This window comes from Ciconia boyciana, chromosome 5, assembly GCF_034638445.1.
Source record: "Ciconia boyciana chromosome 5, ASM3463844v1, whole genome shotgun sequence".
Classification (NCBI taxonomy): Eukaryota; Metazoa; Chordata; class Aves; order Ciconiiformes; family Ciconiidae; genus Ciconia; species Ciconia boyciana.
The window spans coordinates 9,617,722-9,636,258 of NC_132938.1; the positions used below are offsets into that span (position 1 = coordinate 9,617,722).

At 36.9% G+C, this 18,537-nt stretch overlaps 1 protein-coding gene across 3 annotated transcripts in view; it reads left to right on the plus strand.

Annotated features, from left to right (window-relative positions):
* The window catches only part of NSD2 (nuclear receptor binding SET domain protein 2), a 104,536-nt gene that overhangs the window by 51,706 nt on the left and 34,293 nt on the right, over positions 1-18,537 (plus strand). For all 3 annotated transcript variants that reach the window (XM_072861960.1, XM_072861962.1, XM_072861959.1), the window contains exons 3-7: positions 4,792-4,957; positions 10,422-10,588; positions 10,957-11,448; positions 16,270-16,414; positions 17,431-17,508. In XM_072861960.1, coding sequence (XP_072718061.1) covers positions 4,792-4,957; positions 10,422-10,588; positions 10,957-11,448; positions 16,270-16,414; positions 17,431-17,508 — 1,048 coding nt within the window. The remainder of the gene's footprint in view (positions 1-4,791; positions 4,958-10,421; positions 10,589-10,956; positions 11,449-16,269; positions 16,415-17,430; positions 17,509-18,537) is intronic.

The window sequence follows — 18,537 nt, forward strand, 5'->3', positions numbered from 1 at the left end:
CTCTTTTATTTTTGTACAATATTAAATTCTGGTGGTGTATTCTTCACCAATTCTCAACATTGTTCTTTGTCTAATTCCTTTTTTGACAGTTTACAGTTAGATGAAAGGTTTTTTTAATTATTTCTATAGCTTTCCAAGTTTGTATAGTGAAATAGTAACTTTTTGATGCTTAAGGTAATTTGCAATAATTTTGAGGGGTTATAATTCCTTGCACATGTATGCACACGTGCATAGATACACAAAATAGATAATGATAATATTAGTAGCTCTACCACTGATCACTTTAAAAGGGATAAAGTTATCTCAGTCTGACACAACCTTTTAGGTAAGCCTTCCAGGTGTTTTTTTAAAAAAAATTACCTGTCCCTTGTTTACTAAACACTCATCATGGTGTTCATAACAGTCTACAAACAAACCTGAAGCTCTCAGTACAGTAAAGATGCTGCTCTTAAATGCATTTTTCTTTGGTCATTTTAAGATAGTTTTAAGCTTTGAAATTACCCATCGCTCATGGTGTGTTCTTGTCTCACTAATCAATATTATGAGACCAGAACTAAATGGAAACTGATTGGATTCTTTTGGTCAAATGTAGGCAAAGTTAATTAAATACCAATGTTTTCTACGGCTAAGCCACTTCTTTGGGCTGGTAGAATGCTGACAGCAGTGTCATAAATTCTTGTCAATCTGCCTGTCACTCATCGCTTATGAAAGTGCTGAGAGAAATGACAAACAAATCTGTGAAATGTTAAGGGAAAAGGAAAGGCATGTTAAATTTTCTTGTCTTTTTTGGTCCTTCTCAGCCTATTGCAGCTGCTCGCCCAGATGAGTTTTTGAGGATGCTGGTACTCTTCAAGGCATAATTTCTCACAGAAAAACTCAGTTGCAATAAGGGAATTACTCCATTCCATAGTCCACACCCCCCTGGATAAAATAAACTTAAAATTTGTTTAGCTGCCTTTCAGAGCAAGTGTTTCATTAGGATAGTAATCCAGAAAGTCAGGAATTGTGATGTGTGCCATACTGAGTAGTGCAGAGCCTGTCAAATGGCCTGTGTATTCAGTGTTAGGACTGGTCTGTGTGGGAGTCATCACCTGCTCACCCAGGCTTTGATTGCCCATTTATGTAACTTCTCTGCAGTCTAGTGTTTGAAAGAGGAAAAAAAAACCCTGGAATTCCTTCCCAAAGTAGAAAAGAAATATGATCACAAGCTGTTTCCTTCTTCTGTGTAGCATAACTGGTTTAAACTTTGGGGCTAAGGTGACTCAGGTGGTAGTTATCTCAGAGGCTGCAGGGCTTGCCTATAATTAAGGAAGGAGAGGGAGTGGAAATTCTGCAACTAAATGTGTTTGTGTTTACTTCTGTCAAGACTGCAGCAAAAGGTAACGGGATGGGGCATACACAGAGCAGTCCAAACTTACTTAGCAATGATGGCAAGCAAAGACTGTTCTGTGCTCCTCTGCAGCACAGAAAGCCCAACAGGCTTTACTTTGTTGACATTTATGGGTAGGAGATCTAATTAGAAATGAGAAGAATTTCAAGAAACAAAAAGTTGTCAAAAAGACACAGAGCGCCAAAAATTGGGCGCAAGGTGTTTTAAAATAGTTTGATTTTGTGTGACCTTCCCTTGCTTTACAGTTGTGCTCTAAACCAGGAGTCTCCCATCTTAATTTGCTTGCTTAAGTATCATCACAGCAAGAATTGATCAGCTATTGCAGGAGGAGGTATTCCCTGTCTTCTGGTGCATTCACACAGACCACCAAAAGTGCGCTCCAGTCCTGCCTCTCCATCTTCCATGGGTCCACAGTCAGATGCCCTGTTCTGTCTGAATACATATTGTTAGGAATCAAAATTTGCTTAAACAACAATTCCTGTTTTCTTCTGGAGGAAAAAAACCTGCAAGCCAAATTACTTTTTTCTATACCACTTTGTAACTTGAATGGTGATTTCCTAGTCTTAAAAATTGTCTCATAAAGAAGCTCCAGCTCTCATCATATGACAACACAGATACCATCAGGGGACTGGGTGGTAAATTTGTTTAGAAATGCTCTCTTCCTCCCATCCCATCCCATCAATAATTAAAAAAAACCAACCTGGATACTGAAGTAAAATCTATGCATATGACTGCCTTCCAGTATCTAGCATTTTCTGATGTTTTTAAACAATTTAAATACTTAAGCATTTAATGATATGCTGGCGGTTTGCAAAAATATTTTTGAGAGGAAGTATTGAAGAGACTGTTGATGTCCTACAGCTGCTTGTCTCAGAAGTACATGCCAGGAATTTCATGTCACTGTTTACTGTCAAGATACCTATTAAATAGATCAGAGTAATTCTCAGCATGAGAAAATCGAACTAAACCAGAATGACGTGGGAAAGTAAGATGGAAGTGAGTTCATGGTGATGTTTTCTATAGGTTTTTAAATAACTTCATATGAGAGCTCTTAAGAAAATTATGTATGTAGAATTCTGTGCTGTATTTTGCTATTCTTTTAAAGTATGTACATTTTATCGATAAAAGAAAACATAAATACAGCAAGTGCTGTATAGATAAACTTTGCAGGTTTTACCAGAGCCTGTCTTTTTCAAGTTTTTTATCATGATCCAGTATAGTAAAAGAATTCTGGGCATATTAAAATTTGTGAAGTGTTTGTAGATATATTGAAATGCGATACTCACCCCTGTACTGCCACTCCTTTTAGGTTATGCTGCAATAATAAGCACTGCTAGAGCCTTTTCATTATTCCAGCCAGCTCCCTCTCAGATTGTAGTCATAAATCTTTGCAGCTTAGTTGCACTTTCTGAAAAATACAGGGACTCATAAATTAAAAAAGAGATTCCGAATCCTGAGTAAATTTTACATTTCTGAAAAGTTAACTCATTGAAAAATATTTTCATCCCACTTACTTAGTTTAAATGCTGAAGTCAGTTTGTGTGTGTTAGGATTAATGTTTTTCTGGATCTGTTCTTGGCATATGTATTTCTTAATTTTTAGCTTTTAAGCATAACTCTTCATGTCATTTCACTGCTAGAAGGAGCATTTGATTTTTCACATCTGCTTGGAATCTTTTAGGTCCATTGAGACTGCTGGACTTGAGGCAAGCTCAGTGGGAGGGGTTTTCTGACAGTCTTACAGAATCCTTAGAGAGCCAAAAACCTTGAGACATGGGAACATGGCTCTAGCTGGAGGCACATGAACCAAGTCTGAATTAATCAGAAAAGCTGAATCACTGGATGAGTAACTGTCCCTAACAATCAGATGACATAGCATCACTTGTGTTTACCAGGCATAGCTTTAAAAGCTTTGAGGAAAGGGGTTTCTGAGTACATTAGGCTTTAGGGTTTTTGATTGGATGTACCTCTATGTTTGAGTTACAAAAAAATCTTTGCTGTTGCAGCATGTCAAAGATTCTTGTTGTTTGTGTTTGGAAAATAATGTGTAATTAGTTATGGTAGTATTCTCTAGATTTAAAACTCTGTACGAGGTAACCTGATCTACTCTGATTCAACATAATGCTCCAAATACTTGTTTCTGCATTCTAGATTTCTGTTTTCTTAACAGTGTTCTTTCTTTTCCTCTCACCACTTTTAATTAATTAAAACAGAATTTTGCTCCAGCTCTAATATTAAATCCACTGAAAGCCTGAAGTTCCGGTCCACCCTCTGTATGTTGAGCTGGTACTACACAAGATGAACAACGTAACATGTTGCACATAAATTGAGTACTAGAAAAACGAAAAAGCAAATTAAAAATGTGATTTTTTTTTTTTTTTTAACAGGTATCTGTAATGAGACACATTCTGTGCTTTCTTACGTCTAGAGTTAGTGCTTACTTACATAAAGGCATTCATTATTTATATCAAATAGAACAGATGAAGCCAAAAAGACAAAATGTCACTAACTTAGTAAATTGGTTTTAGTTTGGTGAATAAATGTCTGTGTTGCTGAACTTCGTTATGATGCAGTAAAAATGTGTGTCTATCGTAGGGGAACACAAAACTCCCTTGTAATTAGGAAATAGTTCTGTAATTGTTTTCCAATAGCTAAAATAGCTTTAGAGCACCAGCTGAGCACTCACAAACTTTTACTGCTAGAACTGGAACACAAAAAAAAACTTGCGAAAGGGTGTGGGGAAGGGTCATGTCACAAATTCTTAGTATGTAAAAAGACAGCTGAAAGATGCAGTTTGGGGGTTTTTAACTGGTTATTTATGTAGTTTCTATTCAGACATAAAGACAGTATTTCAGTCTATTCTAGTTTGGGATTTTTTTTTTTTTTTTTTAATGTAAGAACACTTTTGTGTGTATAGCGCTTAACTTGATTAATAATATTCAATACAGAGGGGGGTTGGCTCTTCCACATCTACATCCAGTGCTCAGTTAATGTGTTTGAAATTAAAGTAAGCCTTCCTGATGGTCTCTCAGGAGTTATTTGAAAAGATAAAGGGAAACTACAACTTACTTGCCAATATTTCTAACTAAAAAACCCCCAAAACATAAATGGAACTTGGAATTTTTTTGATGTGAGAGAACAACAATTATGACTTAAAGTTTTTATTACACATTAAATATAATTATTGTTTGTTAGCAAACATGATAGCTCTTTATTCTGCTGAACGATTTCTTATTTCCCTCCTTCCATTACCACTCTGTGTTTTTACATATAATAAGAATGTTTAAACAGAATATGAACTGTAGTTTGTTGTTTATTTTTGTATGCTATTTAGTAATCCTAGTGCATATCTGAATAAATATGGTGATAGGTTCTTTGTTTTTTCTTTTTTTATCTTTTAAGGCTCCTGCTAAGAGAGATCCAACTCAAAGTAACATCAAAGAAGACAAAGTCCATCTGTTGAAGTATAATATAGGAGATCTAGTGTGGTCAAAAGTGTCTGGTTTTCCATGGTGGCCATGTATGGTTTCTGCTGATCCTGTTCTCCATTCCTACACTAAACTAAAAGGTATGTCAGTGATGCTACAAACATCCAGATTTCTCCAGGTATACATAACCATTATTATGGGAAAATTCTGTTCTTCATTTTATCTATTCAGTTGTATCAGTAACTGAATCAGCTCCTTGTTGTCAAGAGGAGTGTTAAAATCACTTAAACACTATTCTTGAGCATATAGCAGACAGAGCATTCTTTCCACTGTGTCTTTTTAACTCTGAACATTCTCCAAAAGATACCAAAATTGTGATCTATGAAACTGTGTGGAGTCTTATTAAAAAAAATGATCTGGTGGTGCTTTCCGTTGTTTTTATGGAGATGCTTGGAGAAGTGATATGGGCTAAAAATTGTATTGAAAGCTAATGGGAATTAAATACTCTGATGATTATGCTTTACTAAAAGCAATCCATAATTCAGGCAGCTAAATTTTCTGTGATTCATAGAATCAACACTGTTGTCTACAGACAACATTAGTTGATTCTATATGCAGGGACTACCAAGTGTTAATGAAATTTTTAAGTAGGAATCTGTATGATTTCTTAATCTCATTTGCAGCTTTGTTCTCTGTTCTGATACCTGAAACTTTTGAGGCTTATCTGTGCTGGTTGTAGAATGATAAAGTAATACAGGTTGGAAAGGACCTCTACAAGTCATATGGTTTCCAAGTTAGAGCAGGTTGCTCAGGGCCTTGTCCAGTCAAATATTTAATGTCTTCAAGGATGGAGACTTTGGAGCCTTTCTGGGCAAATTGTTCCAGTGACTGGCAGCCATTATAGCAAGAAGACTTTTCCCTTTATCTAGTTGAAATTTCCATTGTTTCAACCTGTGTCCATTGCCTTTTGTATTAGCACTGTGTGAATCTGATTGATGAGGCGTAATTTGCCCTTGGTGAGTCTGTGCTGACTATTCCCAGACACCTTCTTGTCTTCCATGTGCTTGGACATGTCTTTTAAGAGAATTTGCCCCATGATCTTGTAGGCATTGAGAGTATGCTAGTCAGCCTACCTTGTACTTCCCCAGATTGTTCTTGTTTTTCTTGAAGAGAGGTGTGATGTTTGCAATGTTTGCCTTTTTCCAGTCATTGGGTGTCTCCCCTGATGGTTGTGACCTTTCAAAAATTATAGAGGTTACCCTTGCAATCACATTGGCCAACACCTTCAGCTCCTTCTGAGGCATCCCATCTGGTGCCATAATCTCATAGATGTCCAATTTGATTAAGTGCTCCCTGACTTTTTCTTAATATGCTGTGGGTAGTGCCTCAGTCTTGCAGCCTTTATCACTAGACTAAGGGACCTGAAGCCTTGGGGGCAGATGTTACAGTTTAAAAAACAAACAAACAAACAAAACCCTGAGACAGAGAAGGCATAGAGGACCCCAGCTTTTTCTGTGTCCTTTGTCACTCAGTCTCCTGCTCCAGTGAGCATTCCTTAGCCTTCCTTTTGCTACTGTTGTATTTACAAAAGATCTTCTTGCTGCATCCCTCACTAGTTTTAACTCCAGCTGAGTACTGTAAACTATTTTTTACTATGTTTATGCCAAACTGTGCTGAAAGTTTAGAAAACCTGAAAACAGAATCCAGAAAACTTGCAGATTAAGGAGAAAAGCAAGAAGTTAATAGGAATATCAAACCAAAGTAGAAGCACATAACTTTGTTTTGATATTTATGCTTCTAAATACTTTCATGTATTTTATTAGATCAAGCGGAAGTATTGGCTTCTGTTGTTACGAACAGAGTAGGGCATTTACTTGTCACTAGAGGTTTCGGTAACTTTGAAATATGTATTTCTAAGTCTGGGAAAGGAATGTTTTTGTGGTTTTGTTTTTATGTAGTTTTCAAGGGTTGCATTGAGAACTTGGAAAATGGACTAGAATATACATTTAAAATTTGCATTGGAATTACAGATTTCTAATGTGGAGGGACTGTAAACATGTAGGATTGGAAATAGGAATAATCTTGACACTTGGGGGTGTGGTCTGAAAAAAACCGCAGTTCAGAAGGAGTAAGCATTGGATTTTTACAGTGGTAGGTGATCAAGCTGGGAAATGAGTGGAAAGCTGCATTTTTGCAGAAAGGAATCTGAGAGTCGTAATAAACCATTGTAGTTTTCTCTGCAGAAGGACCAAAGTCACACTGACATAAATTAATAGTGATGCTTATAAAAAGCATGAGGTAGATCCTTTGCTTTTCCAGTGGTAGCATGGCCTCAGCAGGAGTACTTTGTTCATTTCATCCTGTTTGGGTCATCTCATTTCAAGAAACATGGACCAAACAGAGAAGGTTCTGAGGACAGCATGAACAGATATCTAGGAGTCTACCTGCATGGGCAGACTGAAGAACTGGGGCTGTTTAATCTGACAAAGAGGCCCTAAAGGAGAACCCAGTAACTGGCCTTAGATAACTTAAGTTACATGCAAAGAAGAAAAGACATAAACTCTTCTTTTTCTGGGAAGAAGAGAGCTTAGTAGCAATGAATATTTAGACTACATATTAAGAAGAACTTGGAAGGGATAAAGATAGTGAAGCATTGGGGTGGATTGCCTGGAGAAATGGTGTGATCTCATTCACAGGAGGTTTTTAAGAACAAATTGAATGAGGATCTCTAGGATTATAGCTAGATTCAATGTTGGTAGTAAACTAAATGGCTTTTTGAAAACCCATTCAAGCATTCATACAATTGCTAGAATGGTTATTATAGACTCCTCAGACAAATTTTTCTTGTAGCATTCTTTCAAAGTTTTGATCAGGCAGTCCCTGTGGTTTTAGTCTTTGGATTATTAGGTCTATTATGAGATAAAGAGTTGGATTTTGAGAGAAATAAAGCTGTTTATTAATTCCTAACTGAATTACTCTGCTCCTTGAAAGGAGCAAGGTTTATGCTTCATTATCAAGAATATCTGTGGTAGCTTTTTGTAAGAAACTATAGAAATAGATCTAGCAAAAACCGATGTCATATGTCTGAATGCAACCTGTGGAGTACTAACAGAAAGAAGGGCCCACATAGTTTGAGATGTTAACTTCCATCTCACTGAAGCAATATGGATGATGGTAATTTCTGATATTTGGTCTGGAGTTGGCTTGGGGCCTGCCTTTTCCTTCAGGAGGTTTGACTAGGTCTGGGCAGCCATCATAACTGATAAATGCACGCTGATGTGCATATTTCCATCAGTACATATTTCCGGTCTTACATTATCTTCCACCTACCATTTACTATTGAGGCACTATCAAAAGTCTCCTGTTCCAAACAGAAGAGTTCTTTTATCTGGGAGTTGTAGAAATACTCGGCTAGGTCTCTGTATTTAGCATTTCTAGGATTAAGATCAACAGTGTTTACAAACAATCAGAATTTCTGGATGCTAATACTTGATTTCATCATTCCAGCTGGGTAGGCTTGAGTAAAGTTTGTAACTTTCAACTTGTGGGATGCACACTTTCATGTAGGGCCCGTACTGAGTCAGACCAAAGCTCCATCTCATTCAATATCCTGTCTCTGACTGTTGTCGACCACAGATGCTAGGGTACAGAAAAAGACAAGTAATAGTGGTGGGTCCCCAGAACACTCTCCCAACCTTTAGTAGCTAGTGGTTCCAGGATACTGAGAGCCAAAAATTATGTCTTTGTATATAACAACCCTTTATGAATTCCATTATTTTATCCAGGAGCATTGATACAAATTCAGCCCACAGCAGATACCTAAAGATTCACAAATAGGTTCAATGATTCTAGTGGTAGGCACTGTTATTTAAACTCCTTAATTAGGCAGTTACAGCTATCCAGCATTACATTGTAAAAGGAATAGAGTGTGTCTGCTTGGAACTGGGCTGTTGGCTGCTCAGAGGCAGATCTTTACAGGTGGTTGTCAATCCATCTCTGTCTGCAGCTGGGATATCCTGGTAAAATACAAAAATTATCCTTCATTTCATCATAGACAGATTAAGTCATCGGAGTTCAGTAGTCTCTAGTTAAACGACATTTTCTTAATGAGGACAAAATAATTCCTGTGTGAGAATTGCTCCTGACTGCATTACTGGAACATGTATTAGACTACTGGATTGGATGTGTGATGCATACAGTCCCAAGACCTTTCCATATGCCATTCCTCTAGATTCTCATATCTGATCTCAAATGAGTCATTATTGTTCTTGTAGCTCTCATGTATGTTTTTTAATATATATGTATGTAATGGTTAATAAAACTGATGCACATACCATTAATTAGGTTGCTTTCATATTACCGTTCCAGATGCCACATCTTGAGACAAGATCAAGCCCCTTTAAAAATAACTATTGGCTGATTAATTACAAAAAGAAAGTTCTTTCTAAGTCTAGAAACTCCAGTTATAATAGTGCATGAAGCAATCAACTAGATGTATTTGCTGATTAAGGTAGAAGACATGCAGTGTATTAATAACTTGGCAAAATCTAGACCTTGTTTGAAGACATCTGTAACGGAGAACTGTGGCTGTTATTTGTTCTTACTGGGTAGACATCCTTACCTGATTTCCTCTTCCTCCCAGACTATATGTTAGGCATACTGATGTGATGACGCCTTGAAGAACCATAGATACTGTAGGGGGGGTAACTGATCCTTTTCTAGCAGGATTGAATTTACAAACACAAACATTTAGGTCATCACAGTTACAACCTTTTCTATTTTTAAATGAGAACCTAATTTGAACACTTAGCAACAAATCTGCGAGTTTTAATGAAGGAGGTGCTAGAGGACATCTTAAGTCTGATTCTCTTACCTCTACCTTTTAGAAGTTCATTGTTAACTGTGAACTCTTCGATGAATTTTGAAGGTGTTGCCTTCCCCCTTCACTGTAGAATAGCTGAGATCCCTAGAAGGGGAAGGTTGTATGCCTGTATGTTACTACAGTGAGACAGTATTCCTCTTTACAGTCTTAGAAGAATGGATGTTTCTTGTCTAGGTTTCAGGATTGTTCTCTTATCTTCCTGCTCTCCCTTCTCTCCCTTCCACCACCCAAATCCTTTTCATTTCTTGCTTTGATTCCTTAAAAGCTTGGTTAAGATGAAGTTGTGATTGCAAGTGTTAAAACAAGCTGAAGTATGTGTTTCTGTTCAAGAATATTAAAATATAAAGTTTAGGTGAATCAGAGATGAGGCTGAGTGCACAGGCTATCCAAGCTTAGGAAACTTTTTCAAATTAAGCATTTTCAGAAACATCCAGGCCTACATGTAAGTTAATATACATAGAAAGCACTGACAGATGATTGTAACCTTAAGTTAATTTAGCAAAGCATATTCTTGTTTGGAATTAAACTATTGGGCTTTTGTGTCAAACTTCGTAGATTGTAGCTCAGAGACTTTCAAGACGGTTAAGTGGGTTTTTGAAAGGTTAACCAATTGTACTGTGCTTTTGTCATGGTAACTATAGCAACTTACAAAAGGCTTCAAGTCTGAAAGTGCGGATAACAACCTAAGTGGTATCTTAAATACATTCATTTTTAATTTTCAGGACAGAAAAAGAGTTTTCGTCAATATCATGTTCAGTTTTTTGGAGATGCCCCAGAGCGAGCCTGGATATTTGAGAAGAGCCTTGTGCCCTTCAAAGAAAAAGACCAGTTTGAACAATTATGCCAGGAAAGTGCAAAACAAGCCCTGACTAAAGCAGAGAAAATAAAGGTAAGAGGCTACCAAGTCAGACAAGATTTGCAGCTTTGTATTTTACTGTTACAGGTATTTACAGATAGAAATAGCTATTCTAGAAAGCTTTAAAGACAGCTTGTTTTACAGAGGCTTGTAGTCTTATATTTCACTTACAGATGCAAAGAATGGGATGATTTACCACTGTTTGAACTTACTAAAAATCAGTACTCTACTGCTTTGTCATTGATTCATGCATGGTATCAGTACTATCAAATACAATTCCATTTGAATGTCTGAATTATAATTATACGTTACACTTAGTCTCTTGGAATTGTTTTGTGTTAATGTTGGTATTTTGAAATCAAAACTGGGCAAATTTCTCACACTGTCGTCTTATCTTGCAGATGTTAAAGCCTGTTTCAGGGAAGCTGCGGCCACAGTGGGAGATGGGTGTTAAGCAAGCAAGTGAAGCAGTAGGCATGACAGTGGAAGAACGGAAGGCCAAGTACACTTTCATCTATGTTAGGGACAGACCTCATCTTAATCCTCGAGTGGCAAAGGAAGTTGGCATTGCTGTGGAACCATTAGAGGAGATAGATGAGTCATCTTACTCAAATGAAGAAACCACTCAAAATCTGAAATCAATAAAGGAGTCTGGCATTCCTAACAAGAGGAGGAGAAGGACATCAAAATTGTCTGCCACTGATGATACACAAGAAAGCAGTCAGTTGGGGACTAAGAATACTACTCCTCAAAAGTCATCTGAACAGGCAGAATCCAAAAGAGGGATAGGCTCCCCTCTCAATAGAAAGAAAACTCCAGCATCTACTCCGCGAAGCAGAAAGGGCGATGCAGTATCTCAGTTTTTGGTCTTTTGTCAGAAGCACAGAGATGAGGTTAGTCTCTTTTAGCTGTTATTGTTGTTGATTGGCTCTTCTCATTTCTGTACTTAAAGAAACTTCTTTACATTAGTTGACAAAAACTAGTTGTTATTGTAGAATCCATAATACCTTGGGCTTGACAAGGTATGCCTGCACGAAATCTTAGTCTAGACAGGAACAGAGAAAGAAGGGAATGTAGATAAGCGATATAAACAAGATAGTGATAATGCCTTTGTACTTTAAGCATAAGTCATGTTAGTATCTTCCTACATAATCTAATAGTCCTTTGTATTAGCCATAATTTTTTAATGTATGTAAAACACAGTAGATATGCATATGTATGCTCAGGCAAATATTACAAAGGTTATGCTGTACATGGCAATCTACTTGCAGTTAGCTTGTACGTTCTTTCTGAAGATGTGGCTCAGTTCCTTCGGTGTGTTCTCTTGTCTTTGAACTACTCAAAAACTCCATTTACCTACCCAGTATCTTTTGCTGAGCTTCAAAAGAAGCTAGTTACCAAAGCTTGTGAAAATCACTGTCAGTGTGCAATCTGCTGGGACAGAAACTAGGTCCTCTTTAGAGGGTTACATTCCAAGACAAGGTAGAATAAATAAATACCTTAATGTCGACATTTCTTAGGAAGACTGTTAGAAGCATAAAAGCACTACTGCTGTTCCAGCTCATTACTTTAAAATCATTACTGTCATTTTTCTTCCTTACAACCCTCTGCTCCATTTGCAGTACAATTCCATGCACTGAAAGAAGCATGAGTTCTCATATTTTCTTGTAGTTGTACTATTCCATAATACCCACAGAAGGACCAGAAAGTTAATGGTGACTTTGTCACACCCTTTAGCTACTGAATGGCTGACCATTATAGGATATTTGTGTTAGAAAACATTAATAGAGAAGAACTTTATAAAGAAAAACTGAAAGACAGATTCTGTTATATGGAAGTCAATTAGTTGTGGTTCAACTTAGGATCTTTTTAGATCATTGCAACTTAAGCTAATATTGAGAATGACAATGAACACAGCGTGACATATACCTTTTAGTGGCTTTGGTTAAATTGAGAAAGGCATTGGCAGTTCTGTTTGCTGGCTCCAGAAAGGAAAGGGTTTTTTAGCCCGACTATTACATATAGATTTTGACATATTCATTATGAAAAGCTGTATGGGTAAATCATCTGTCTCACATTTGAGAGACCTGAGTTCCATTTCCAGTTCTTTTATAAGTAACCTTGTGTCTTGGATAGTGGCAAGGGGGAATTTCCTTGGCCTTTAACGTAGGTATCAAGAAGTCTTGTGCAATATTGAGGGACATGAAATTACTTCTCTGGAAGAAATGAGATTATTATGACTCTTTTTATGGACTCTTAGCCAAACATATCTTACCACAGAAGAGACATGCTGAGTGTCTGATGTTATATTTCTATTTTCTGTGCCAGTTCTCAAGTTTCATTCCCTACTATGGTTATACTGTAATTGTCAAATTAATAGATGGAAAATATGAAGACTATTACAGTATTTGACATTGAGGATGTGCTTTGTCTTCAGTGTCATTTCGGAAACTGAAAAACTTGCATAAACTTGAAAATCACACTGGTGATAGTGGCTAATGTTGCACAGAGTTTTAAGTAGAAGGAAATAAGTTTCAAAATATTACATAATTTAGAGAGAGTACATCCTACCATTTCTGCCTAGAATACCTTTTAATAAGATCAGTCATGAAAACCCAAATCCACCTGATTGTGTGATTCATTCTAATAGGTACAGAAGCACTTCTGTCTGTAGAACAGAACTAGGTTACGAAAACTGCAGATACCAGGTAACTGCAGATAACAGTCCCTCTAACCGAGCAGGGACCAAAAAGAAGAAAAACAACAACAAAAAAAAGCAGCCAACAAGTGATGCAGCTGCTCACCACCCACCGACAGATGCCCAGGCGGTCCCTGAGCAGTGATCGCTGACCGCTGGCCAACTCCCCCCAGTTTATATACTGAGCATGACATCATATGGTATGGAATAGCCCTTTGGCCAGTTTGGCTGTGCCCCCTCCCAGCTTCTTGTGCACCTGGCAGAGCATGGGAAGCTGAAAAGTCCTCGACTAGTGTAAGCACTGCTTAGCAACAACTAAAACATCAGTGTGTTATCAAAATTATTCTCATACTAAATCCAAAACACAGCACTATACCAGCTACTAGGAAGAAAATTAACTCTATCCCAGCCAAAACCAGGACACTTGCACAGAACCTAAGTTACCTGAGTTTAGTTAACACTTCCAGCCTGTCATGTTGCTTTTAAAATGGCAGGTTTGTGCCTTCAGTGGAAGGTGGAGATTGTATCCAAACTCGTATTTGGAGTTTCCCCTTCTGTTAGGCTTATGTGGTTCAACTTGCATGGTTTGCTTTCCATCCAAGAGTTTGTTTTGTTGCTGTTGTAGGCGTTCTCATGCTTTAGAAGGAGTGATAATGTTGGCCAAAAAACAGACCTGTTTTTGAGCTACTTGTATTGGTGGCATCTGAGAGTTTAGTGTATGGCTACTTTAGTATTGGCATGTAGAAACTTAGAAGAAAGGAAAACTGTGAATCCAGAAGAGGCTCTCTGGCCCCCACACTTGGGAAGGGATGGAAGTGAATGGAAAGGAATGACTGCAGACTTCTCTTTTGGGGCCTCCAATAATCACGAGCTCTCTTAAAAGTAGAGCCGTTTCTGCTGTGTCTTGCTTGGAGTCTGGCTTTGTATGGTAGTAGGTTCATAGATCGGTTTGGTTTTATTAATTACTACTTTTTGTGTTACTTTTTCTGGGGATAGGAGGGTGAGGAATAGTTGAAATTTTTAGAAATGAATGATGGCTGCTTGAAGACTGGATGAACTGCTGGAAAATGTTTTTGATGATTTAAGAGGCATGCTTCCCTGAGGGAGGCATTGAAAGCTTGGAGCACTTTCGTGGTTGAAGTGACGCATTAAGTATTTTGTGCTGTTACCAAAGGAGTAAAGATATATTTTGTACTATTGGCATTCTTATGTGCTTCATCTGTGAAATACAACCATAGTAATCATTAGAAGGGAGAGTCTAACTTGGGGTAGAGGTATCGTTCAGTGACAGGCAGACAGCTATACTGTTTATATTAATTCATTGATTTGGGCCTTGAAACTGTTTTGAGGCAAATTAAAAAATAATTGAGTATAATAATTGAGCTGGGATTGAGTATTACAGTATGAAGACTTTGGAGAAGACTGCTGGGCATTTTCCTTGGAGGCCTTATTTGCAAGAATCCCGTAACTGTTAAGAACCATGAGTGTCTTTTGCTTGTCATTTCACAGTGCTCCTACTCAGTTGAAAGTTGGTTTTATTCGTATTTTGGTGGGATTGGAGGTGATGTTAAACTGTATTTCATTTGTGTGAACAAAGCTAGTTATTTCTTAGAGAATTAAATAACTCTGTGCTCTAGTTGAGCACAATGAACTATATACTTAGCGGCAACGGTCAACATTTATGCTAATTTCTTTTCCTAAAGAAGTTAGATTTGTGGGAGGGGTATCTTCTGGGTCTGTCTACGTTATCCCCTCTCAACTTTTTTGACATTGTTGGATCTTAATCAAACTTTGAGTAGAGGCCTCCAAAGGTAGTTGTATTCTCCAAGCTTTATGCAGATGGATTATGCCAGATAGAAGGAAGAGAGCTCTTAGTACTCTACTAGGGGAAAAATTACAGCATGAATTTCCCTACTAGACACTGAATAATCTCAATGGGAGGAAGGTACTACAACTATTCTAACCCCTGGAGAATCTTCAGTCACACTTGTATCTTGTTTGACAACAGGAAATGCAATTTTAAGACACTAAGTTCTAAGAAATTAGATTTAATAATTTCCACTTATCAAGGAAAATCTGTATTTCTGTTCTGTTGAATGGTGTTACTGTTTGAATGCTTGGCTTTGTTGGCCTAGTTTTTATTTTGCTCTATGATTTTGGGGTATTGGTTGCCTCACTCCAGTAATAGGATTTTGGAGAATGCTGGGTAATGAAATGAGAGGGGTTGTTTTTAAAGCTACTGTTTCATTTCTGTAGATCATACAATCTTAGAGCTTTCTGACTTCTATGATTAATCAAATCTGGTTTTCCTTAAGTAGAAGTACAGGAATACTGAAGGAGTTTGGGAGGATTTTTTCTTTGTTTTTAATACTGGATTTTCTGTTTGTGTTGAATAAACTTCTAGAAACTCTTAAATCCCATGTTGATGGCTATTATGTGTCATGGTCATATTATTAAGAAAAGATTAACAGCTTTTTGAGTTCCTAATATTCATATCCATAGTATAAAATGATGAATTAATACAGGAAAATGTCGCATCAGATGCTAGCTTGTGTAAATCTCTCTGCTAAGATAGGTGCAATGAGTTCTATGTTTAATGAGTTCTCCTATGAATTGATGGATGCCTTTGTAGGCAAGCATATATTCCAATATTGCTTGTCTGTCTTTTGTGGTATAGATTTAAACTTCATCAAGAAATAATACAAATTTTTTTGAATGACCACAAGACAAGATTTACACTTACTCCATTTTTTGAATGTTAAAAGGCAAATAGATACTTCCAAAATTATTCTTAATACTTCTGAATACACTAATAGATTTCTTTTTATAGAGAGACAGAGAGGGAGAAGTGGTTATTCAAAGAAAAACTGGATACAGAAGGTTTTAGTCTAGTTCTGTCTACAGCAGAAATGTTAGATAACTTGTTTGTATCCAGTTTTCCAAAGCAATAGAAGTATGTACACCTTTCTTTTCAACGGTCACCTTTTTTAATACAACCCTATTTCTGCATGTATAGGTGGTTGCTGAACATCCAGATGCTTCAAGTGAGGAGATTGAAGAATTGCTCGAATCGCAGTGGAACATGCTTAGTGAAAAACAGAAAGCTCGCTATAACACAAAGTTTGCCATAGTGACCTCTCCCAAATCTGAAGAAGACTCTGGTAAACGTAAAACTGTGCTAGTGTACTCTAACTAAATTTGATATACATAGTGGTGTTAAACTAAGCACATATTTGAAACCTGTAGGGAAAACAGCTTTCACTGTTTTCCAGTTTTAATTCTTGGTGTTTGTGCCAATAGCAAAGGAATGCCAATGGTTACAATAAACGCAACCCATGAAGTCTACATTTCTTGCTCATTGTTCTGAAAAGTTGTTATATGTAAACCTTCTACTGTTTAGAGATTGCTGGTTTCTCATTCTTCTTCTGCCCATAAGCAGCTGCCATTGCATCCACTGCCTGTTACGAGTGGATGGTGGGAAGGGAAGACGAAGTGTTACTAATAGTAAAATTTGAGTGGTTTTTTTATAGCATAGTTAGGAAATGATTTAAAAGTTTAATCAGTGCTACAGCTTTTCTTCATATATACCTAAAGTATATTACCTCATATCGTCATCAACTCAGGAAGAAGTATTCCAAACTATTCCGAAACTTTCATCCGTTTGGCATTTTATTGTGCTACTCAAAGTTTTTAGGGCATTGTACAAGATGGCAAATACTTTTTTTTTTTCTCCTTTTATTTTTTTCTTGCTGTTGTCTAGCGTTTGGTTTTGATAGACAGTCTCAATTATTTTGCAAAATATTTGAGGGGTTTTGGAGTCACTTATTTGAGAAAGGAGGAGGAAGATAGTTTGGCATTTGCATGAACTTTAAAAAATTTAACTAGCTATCATTTTTCAAATTTAAATAGCTTTACAGCACTGTAAGAAGACTTATTATGGAAGTATTAGAAGCCAACAGGTGCTGCTTTGGGCAATGACAAGAATGAGAGGGAGTGTTTGAAAGTTTGTGAGACTTGGAAAAACTTGTATAAAAATGGCAGTCAGTTTTGTTAACTATCTGTGTGTGTGTGAAATAACATCATTTTGTGGAAAATTGAAAAGTTTTTAACTTTAAATTTTAAGTGTCAAATATTTGGATATCAGTTTAAAAAAAAACCACATTCTGTATCTCTCAAGGTTCATCATTGAAGAATATTGGAGAGGCCAAACGTAAAGTGTTTCAAGACTCACCTAAAAGGAGATCAAGATCCAGAAGTAATTGAAATTTGTGTTGTGTGCAAATAGTTCATCATTATAAGTAGCTATTGAGTGTATTTTTTAATGTAATCGCCCACGTATCATAATCTCTTTATTTTATCTCAGATGTTGTCTTCCTTGACGTTAGAATTTTAATGGATCCCAAATTAAATATCTAAACACTGTAGTGCTGAATTTTGTTCACCTTCCTCAGTGTCATATTGCAAGAAATGTAATTGAAATTGTACCTGTACCAGGTGTTTCTAGTACATATATTGTGTACATTTATAGTTATCTACAGATGAAAACATGTCAGTTCAATCGTTCCCCTACCCAAATCCTCTTACCTTAAACTTGGAAGAATATTGTGGGATTTCTGTTGCTGGCTTTTTGTAAGTAGCAGGTTCTCCTGGAGCCATTTCAGTCTGCTTTGTGGATTCAGAGTTTGATAATAGAATATGTCCTAGATTGTTGAGATCAGAACATTAATTTGAAAATTAGCCATATTTTCAAGTTGCTATATTTTTAATATTTACAGCTATTTGTTCCCACTGGAATAGAATGCTTGTAGCTGTAGGGAAATTTTCAGTTAATGTATTTGTGCCCCTGGAGCTTGCAATCTTCATGCTAATAATACGCTGTAGCTTCATAAACTAGAGAATGCTGGAGAGCGTAATAATGTTGTCATTTCATCCTGATGAAACAGACCACTTCCTAAGCCTTCATCTATCTTTTTGAGGTAGAGCGAGTGCAAACAATAGCTGAACCTGTGGAAGGGGTGTGTAGGTTAGTAGTCACTGACCTTTTGTAATTTAGCAGCTGCTTGAACTTTACAGTGAACGATCGTCTGAATACATGAATAAGTCTGTTGGTTTAAAATGACCAACATGATTCTGTTCTTAGGATTTTGGTTCACAAAGGAAGGGGATCTTAGGGTCTCCTGTAAAATATAAGTAAGCTTGTTAGAGAGAGTGTGGAACTGCCATAGCAGAAAGAGAGAATTAATCTGTACGGTTGGTGATATCTCGTCTTTTCCAGAGGCCCCTT